General features: G+C 40.1%; 1 protein-coding gene across 4 annotated transcripts in view; it reads left to right on the plus strand.

Moving 5' to 3' along the window:
- Positions 1–6,832, plus strand: part of LOC117400279 (alanine aminotransferase 2-like) — a 28,332-nt gene extending 21,500 nt beyond the window's left edge. For all 4 annotated transcript variants that reach the window (XM_059023026.1, XM_033999988.3, XM_033999989.3 and 1 more), the window contains 3 exons: positions 381–536; positions 3,963–4,075; positions 4,489–6,832. In XM_059023026.1, the coding sequence (XP_058879009.1) occupies positions 381–536; positions 3,963–4,075; positions 4,489–4,579 (360 nt within the window). In that variant the 3' untranslated portion in view covers positions 4,580–6,832. The remainder of the gene's footprint in view (positions 1–380; positions 537–3,962; positions 4,076–4,488) is intronic.
- The last annotated feature ends 1,930 nt before the right edge of the window (positions 6,833–8,762 follow it).

Genomic DNA, 8,762 nt, shown 5'->3' on the forward strand with positions numbered 1-8,762 from the left:
GACTTAGGACAGAGGGAAGGAGACACGTCTTTACACAGATTGCAGTGAGGGTATGGAATGGGTTACCTAGCCATGTTGTTGATACTGAATCATTGGGATCCTTCAAGCAATACAACCAGAGCTGAAGAACTGTATATATATTATTTACTGAATAAAATAATATACTTGCATATGATGTATCTAAATGGTAGTGTGTGTTGTAACATCACTGTTCCCTTTTAGCTTCCTATGGTATATTGGTAAATGCACAGTATAACTGCAAAATGACAGTACAGATTTCCTGTGGTAAACTTAGGGTTAGCGTTGAAGTCAGTGAATGTTTATGGCTTGTGAATATTTGTGATACTGCAGTAACCAGTCTCCCCTCCCCCTTTCCCCAGGAGAAGACTGCAGTTCTGAATAACCTGGCAGAGAAGGCCCAGCTCACGGAGGAGATATTCAATACCGTTCCAGGGATCAAGTGCAACCCAGTGCAGGGTGCCATGTACTCCTTCCCCAGGATTGAGATCCCTGACAAGGCCGTGAAGGAGGCCCAGGTAGAGCAGCTCTTCTCCTAACACCTCGACACTGTGGACAGCAGTCAGGGACAGGGAGCATTGACTAACAATGTCAAGGATGGAAACAGGACTCCCATTGCATAGCAGATTGATTCATTCCTGGTTTTACTAGGAGTTTAAAAAGCCATACACACTGTGGCTCATCAGGCTTGTCTTATTTCCATCCCTGAATGTTAAAGGATTTAGGCAAAGGTTTTTGTGAAAAATGGGTTAAACATTGGACTTCTGAGTAGTGTGGATCATTAAGAAAAATCACAATGTGCGACCAAGTTTTGGCTCTGCAGTCCTGAACCATTAGGAAATAAGGTTGGCTAAAGGACATTTACCTTTTTGTTCCTTAACCACTCCATTGTAGCTTTGGCTGTGTGCTTTGGGTTGTTGTCATGCTGAAAGGTGAACTTCCGTCCCAGTTTCAGCTTTCTGGCAGAGGGCAGCAGGTTTTCCTCAAGGACTTATCTGTACTTTGCTCCATTCATTTTCCCGTCTATCCTGACAAGTTCCCCAGTCCCTGCCGATGAGAAACATCCCCATAACATGATGCTGCCACCACCATGCTTCACAGTAGGGATGGTGTTCTTTAGGTGATGTGCTGTGTTGGGTTTGCGCCAAACATAACGCTTTGCATTTAGGCCAAAAAGTTCAATTTTAGTTTCGTCAGACCACAAAACTTTTTGCCACATGGCTACAGAATCTCCTGAGTGTTTTTTTGCATACTTCAAACGGGATTCAAGGTGGGCTTTCTTGAGTAATGGCTTCCTTTTTGCCACCTTACCATACAGGCCAGATTTGTGGAGTGCTTGGGATATTGTTGTCACATGCACACTTTGACCAGTCTTGGCCATAAAAGCCTGTAGCTCTTGCAAAGTTACCATTGGCCTCTTGGTAGCCTCTCTGATCAGTCTCCTTCTTGCTCGGTCATACAGTTTGGAGGGACGGCCTGATCTAGGTAGGGTCTTGGTGCTGCCATACACCTTCCACTTCTTAATAATCGTCTTGACCATGCTCCAAGGGATATTCAAGGCCTTTGATATTCTTTTATACCCATCCCTTGATCTGTGCCTTTCAACAACTTTGTCCCGGAGTTCTTTTGAAAGCGCCTTGGTGCTCATGGTTGAGTCTTTGCTTTGAAATGCACTACCCAGCAGAGGGAACCTACAGGAACTGCTGAATTTATCCTGAAATCATGTGAATCACTACAATTTAACACAGGTGGAGGCCACTTAACTTGGTGTGATTTTGAAGGCGATTTGGTTATACCTGAGCTAATTTAGGATTGCTGTTACAAGGGGGGTGGACACTTACCCAACCAAGCTATTTCAGTTTTTATTTTTAATTTAATTTAAATTTAATTCTAGAATATTTTTTTCACTTGGAAGTTGTGGGTTAGGATGTGTAGATAAATGGGGAAAAAAAAAAATATATATATATTTTAATGCATTTTAATTCCAGGCTATAACGCAACAAAAAGTGAACATTTTGAAAGGGGGTATAGACTTTCTCTAGGCACTGTGTGTAAATAAATGTGTGTATGTGTGTGTGTGTATATATATATATAAAATATATATATACACACTACCGGTCAAAAGTTTTAGAACACCTCCATTTTTCCAGTTTTTATTGAAATTTACGCAGTTTAATGTCTCAATGTACTCTGAAATTAAAGCATAGAACAAATAAACAATTGGAGATAAAAAAGAAATCATGGAATCGTTTTGTTTAACAAAATTGAATCTAAATTTTTGACTCATCAAAGTAGCCACCTTTTGCAGATATAACAGCCGAACACACTCGTGGCATTCTTTCTACAATGGAAATCAAATATTGTTCGGAAAGTTCTTCCCAACACTGTTGCAGAAGTTCCCACAAATGTGTTGCACTTGTAGGTTGCTTTGCTTTCACCCTTCTGTCCAGTTCATCCCAAACCAGCTCGATGGGGTTTAAGTCTGGAGACTGTGCTGGCCAATCCATGATTTGAAGCCTACCGTCTTGTTCTTTTCTTCTAAGGTAGTTCTGACATAGCCTGGAGGTATATTTTGGATCATTATCTTGCTGTAGGATGAACCCCTGACCAACTAGACGTATACCAGAGGGTATTGCATGGCGCTGCAAAATGCTGTGGTAGCAGTTTTGGTTCAGGGTGCCACTCACTCTGTGCAAGTCGCCGACTCTGGATCCAGCAAAAGAGCCCCAGACCATCACGCTTCCTCCTCCATGTTTGACAGTTGGTGTCACACACCGAGGAACCATCCTTTCGCCTACTTGACGGCGTACAAAAACCCTGCATGATGAACCGAAGATTTCAAATTTTGATTCATCGGTCCATAAGACCTTCTTCCAGTCTTCAGTAGTCCACTGGCGGTGCTTCATGGCCCAGGCAAGCCTCTTTTTCTTATTTTGCCATCTTAGCAATGGCTTTCTTACTGCCACTCGACCTGTCAAACCTGCAGCTCGAAGTCTTCTCTTCACAGTTGAAACTGAGACTTGCTTACTTCGACCAGTGTTAAGCTGTGCTTGAAGCTGTTGTCCTGTGAGCCGCCTATCACGCAAGCTGTTGACTCTCAGAAACTTGTCTTCTGATTCTGTTGTGGCTTTGGGTCTGCCAGACCTCTTCCTGTCAGAGTTTCCTCCAGTTTCCAAGTGCCTTTTGATGGTGTAGGAAACTGTACTCACTGACACCTTGGCTTTCTTTGCAATTTCTCTAAAGGAAAGACCTACACTTTTAAGGGTTATAATGGTCTATCTTTCTTCCTTTGTTAATTGCCTTTCTCTCGCCATTATGAGAGCAATATACTACTTCCTGCAGTACAATACTGTCCAAATAATGCTTAAGAGGGTGTAGTAACACAGTCTGTTCCAACACTGCTTTTATACAGACAGAGGGTTTGTAAGTAATCAACAAAAGTTGGGACACCTGTAGGAATTGTTAGCATCAACTTTCAAGGCTTAATTTACTTCCATTGCTGCGGAACAGCTGTAAGTTGTTAACCCATTACTTGTTCCCTGAAAAAGGCCTTTTTGTATAACTCTGAAATGTACATTATTTTTCAGTTTTTGGTAACCTAAACTTTTTTTTTTTAACCTCTGGCAGTTTACCGCTTACCTTTGTACCATTTCAGGTTATTCACTGGACTTGAACTGCTTAAATTTCAATAAAAACTGGAAAAATGGGGGTGTTCTAAAACTTTTGACCGGTAGTGTGTGTGTGTATGTGTGTGTGTATATATATATATATATATATATATATATATATATATATATATATATATATAATGGTTTATAGTACAACATGGTTTTACTATGAGTTTAATAAGACATACCTGAGCTTGTTACCTATACACTGTGGTTCATGAGTTGGTTCCATCCCTGTCTGTACTAACCCTCCCCTGCGGTGTCTCTGCTCCCTAGGCAAAGGGTCAGTCTCCAGACATGTTCTACTGCATGAAGCTTCTGGAGGAGATGGGGATCTGTGTCGTACCGGGCAGTGGCTTTGGACAGCGAGAGGGGACGCACCACTTTAGGTACCCGCTTGGGGGTGGGGGGAGGGGACTTTACGAACCAGCCATCAGTGTTGCTAGTGGCTGATTGTTCTCAGAACTTTGTCAAGTTGGGTCTTAAAGGATCCCAGTAACAGTGCAAGTATTAAGAACATAAGAACAGAAGCAGAAGAAAATGTGCTTCAGAGAGGAGGCCGTTTGGTCCATCGGTGCTCATCCAGTTCCTCCCTTGTAAAGGTTTCTACAGTAAAAGCAGAGCAAATAAAGCACAGTGAAAGCATGGTAAAGAATAGGTAAGCATTGTACAGCACAGAGAGGTATGGTTAAATGCATAGTATAACCATGTGGAAAAGCATGGGGAAACTGCTAATTTACATTGGTAAACATTTCTAAGGGTGTGGCTAACTAACCCTGCTCTCCTCCTCTCACGATCCCAGGATGACTATTCTCCCCCCGACAGAGAAGCTCAGGATCCTTCTGAACAAACTGAAGGAGTTCCACGAGAGGTTCACCCGGGAGTATTCCTAAACAGACCCCGATAACCACGCACAGCAATCCCACCCGGAGTATCTGAGCGGAAACGACTCCCAGAGAGACCCCGAGAAAGAATCCAGACGTCTTCTGTTACAGGAATAAAAAATCCAATGCACAAAAGCCAGCAGAATCTGGACTACAGCCTCCCGGGGCAGTGTGGTCTGTGGACTGGAGAGGGGGATTCTGGGTGCAGATCCCACACCAGCCATCATCAGAGTCAGATGTATTCCAGGGTGTTAATGCTTTTAGTGGTCGTTTAAAATTTTACATTTATATTGTGCATTTTGCAATAGTAAACAGAACTATATCTGTAGAAAACAAAAATATATCAAGAAATCCGGGAAAGTAAAGTTTATTTAGAGGGAAACGCAGATTGTCTTGAAACCTGTGTAGTTTTCTAACAGTTATAAACACTGCTGCTAGGGCGTTGACTTTTAAAAAGTGTAAAAAAGATTATCGTATTAAAGAGAATATCTTCATCAGTTTATCATTTTGAAAGCAGTAAAAACAAAAACTTCAAAGTTTTTTCAAAGAAATTTAAAAGTAAAAACAACATGGGATTTACTGTGTTTTTACTGAATATTCTTTCAAAAATCAAACACTCTTTGATTTTGAATTAGCTGGAATTTAATTTGCACATATTACAGTTAAAAAAATAAAATAATGACCTGTGTATCTTAGTACCTCAGTGCCTGGAAGTGACCCTGTGTTGTAGTTCCTTCCTTACTTATTAATATAGTTCCTGACTACAGAACCCATCTGTGTAGGTGCCTTGTCATGAAGTGACTGTGTTGTATTACCTCAGGATGTTATTAGACTATGCTCTGTTGTAGACCACTGTGCCTTAGCCCCACAGCTTCAAAGTGTTTTATAGGGTGAAAGGGAAGCAGAGAGGTATGGTAAAGCGTATTTAAAAACAAGGCAAACTACGGTAAAGAATGGGAAAAGTAACTGCAAAATGATGTGCAAATGAAACTTTTATAAAGGATGAAAAGCCAAGACTGTGAAGATGCTGGTGTGTTGTCTTTTTTTGCCTGACCAGGCCACGCTGCACAATATGGTTCCCACAAGATGTGATCGGATTGCAGAGCATTACCTCTGCTCTCTGCTTGCGGTGCTCAAACACTAAAGTGCCTTATGGTGTAACCAGGCTCGGAGCTGCTATAGTAACATGGGCTCTGTATTCACCATGTTTGCTCTCAGTGTCAGCGGTGCACAAACTGGGGTCCCCGAGAAATTCTGGAAGCTTCTCTTTTGTACAATGTCTTGTGTTTCTTAAAGTAGAGTCAAATGTTCTTTCAGTGTTGTGGGGAGAGACAGGCCTTGTGATACCTGCAGATAATGTCCACATTACCCATTTACTTTCACTGCGGTTCATCCCTATTCAAAATTGGTTTTAAGAAGCCCCACCCAAACAGAAAAGTTTGAGAACCTCTGCTCTACTGAGAGAGATGCTCTGCCAGTCTTGGACAAGCTAAACCCCTGTCTTTCATCACATCTCATAGGATATCAATGCCAGGTAGCTGGCTACTACTGGTACAGTACAGCCTGCAGCTGTAGCATTCAGGTCTTCTTAAATGCATAATTTACTGTAAATGTAGGTGCAATCTGAAGTGAAATGAATCACATTTTAGAATCACTGTTTTGCTTTAAAGGGGGAGAGAAGCTGTGTTCTGTTAGTTAGACCTCATTGCTCTGTGCTCCCTCGACACGCATCTTGTGTGGGATTTCTATAGACACTTGTAAGAGCTCGACAAGTCAGCCCATTCAATTGAATGACAGTGGAATGGCATTATGGAGCAAATGAGAGCCATGACCATGCCACATTGTAACTGGTCCCATGGTATAAAGTTATGCATTATTTTAAAAGAGGACAAAATACATAGTTAATGCCATTATCTATATGTTTAGAACTTGTGCAGTGCCTTTGATCCTGTGCAGTGCGATTGAACTTGAACTCCGAGTGTCCTGGGAACCAGCAGAGAGGGCAGAGCTGTCTCAGTGAAAGGGAAACACTTGTTTTGTGTTGGGGGATAAACAAGATCCTTTCAAACTAATTTCAGTGCTGCCAGGAGCTCAAAGGCTTCCCTGTTCAAACTTGCAGGTTTCACATTCCCTTTCTGAGCAAACACAATGACATGACGCAGTGCAAAGGTAGCAGGATCCACTGCCATTTCTTAATTGCATTGTTCCTGTTCAAGACTGAATAAGATGTATTTTCTTCTATTAAAGATTACCTAACAACTCTTTGCTCTTGTTTTTTCTGAATAATGGGTGATATGATTTGTGTTCTTTCTTTTTTTTAATGGTCATGAGAAATATACCATTTTCTGTGGACCTGCATTTTGTTGCATGTCTCAGTATTATTCTAGGAGGCAATGTATACATTGACTTGAATCACAGTTCTTCCAGCTGTCATTCAAGTCAATGGGATTAATAGAACAAATACACAACTAGCTGCTCGGGGACCGCATTGCTGGTGTATCAGGCTCAATTTAATATTTAAATTGTATTTTAGCTGGAAAACAAAAGTAACATTATTTTTGACCATATTACCTCCTAAAGAACGTAGAGTTACACACCTATTTTGTGCAGTGTAAAGTGTTTTTATTTTAATTCAGATCTCATTTATATATTAGTTTCCTTTGCATGGGTATCTAGATATCATGTAATTTCTGTTATATGTACGAATAGAAACATGGTCATTTTTGCCACTGAACACATTTCAAGTCGTGTTTATTTGAATATTGTCCCAGCTCTACAATTCTAGTAAGAACTGTACTGGCGAACCCCAATACTCAAGTACCCCAGACAGGCATACATACGGCCCACCAGTGCTTGTTCAGTTCCAAGCACTTTATATTTTTTCAGAAGTAACAAACACACCTACCTAGAGGACTGAGAGGTCATTCTGACCCTTTGTAGTATTCTTGTTTTTGAATGGTATTTGAAAATGACATTTGCCTTTGAATGCAGTGTTTTATTTTTATTTTTTTACAGTGGCGATGGCTGCTGGAAGAAGCAATACAAACTGAAAAACATCCAAGATTGGGATGGTGACATTTCCTCTAGTGATTCTGACTCTAGCAATGGGAATAAGACAATTAACACATGCATTCAATGCAAGAAAACTGGCTGTCTGGTTCATTATTATTATTATTATTATTATTATTATTATTATTATTATTATTTATTTCTTAGCAGACGCCCTTAGCCAGGGCGACTTACAATCGTAAGCAAATACATTAAGTGTTACAATACAAGTAATACAATAAGAGCAAGAAATACAATAACTTTTGTTCAAGCAAAGTACAAGTGTGACAAACCACAATTCAATAATACAGCAGATAATAGTGATAGTTACATCAGGATATGATTAAATACAAAATACTACAGGTTAAACACTTGGCAGATTACAGTATTCTGAAGTACAGGATTAAATGCAGTAAAATAGGGGGCAGATAAGAGCAAAATAAAGCACATTTAAATGAAGGGTGATAGTGTCCCAGGATACCGTTTCAAAAGAGTTGAAACGGTTCATATGCAAAAAGTGCAACTCTTTAATGACGAGCCATACTGTCTGTTCAGTGATAAATCATTCTTGGGTTTCTTACTGTATTGTTTTGACTTCATATTTTTGTTATATTCCCAATGATAGTTATAATTTAATGTAAAAGACTAAAATAGACAACGATTTGGTAAAAATTTACTTTTTTTTCCTACAGCCTTTTTTGGTCTTAAAATAATTCATTTTCAGAGGAGGCTATGTCAGTGGTAGAACATTATACTATCAGAAATTATCCTGGTGTTTTAATCACACCACTGGCAACGATAACATAGAAAAACACAGTAAGGGTCAAACTGACCCCTCGTCCTTCTAGCTAGGCAGATTCTGTGGTTGTGCTAGAGTTAATGACAGCAGCCACAGACGTCAAAGACCAAAGCAACAGAAGACCAGGTCAGTCATCTCTCCAGGCAATACTCACTGCAGAGGATATCAAAGCTTTTATAAACCCAAACAAAACATTATTTTGATATAAAGAAAAGGCTTGTACTGTAATGTTTTGTACTGAAACTTTCAGCTGCTTAAAATGTTACAATAGTCTAAATGGCTGTAGATGTTTCATTCATACCTGTAAAACACTCAGTTGTGCTGAATTTAGAATTAAATAAAATG

This window comes from Acipenser ruthenus, chromosome 4, assembly GCF_902713425.1.
Source record: "Acipenser ruthenus chromosome 4, fAciRut3.2 maternal haplotype, whole genome shotgun sequence".
In the NCBI taxonomy this organism is placed as follows: Eukaryota; Metazoa; Chordata; class Actinopteri; order Acipenseriformes; family Acipenseridae; genus Acipenser; species Acipenser ruthenus.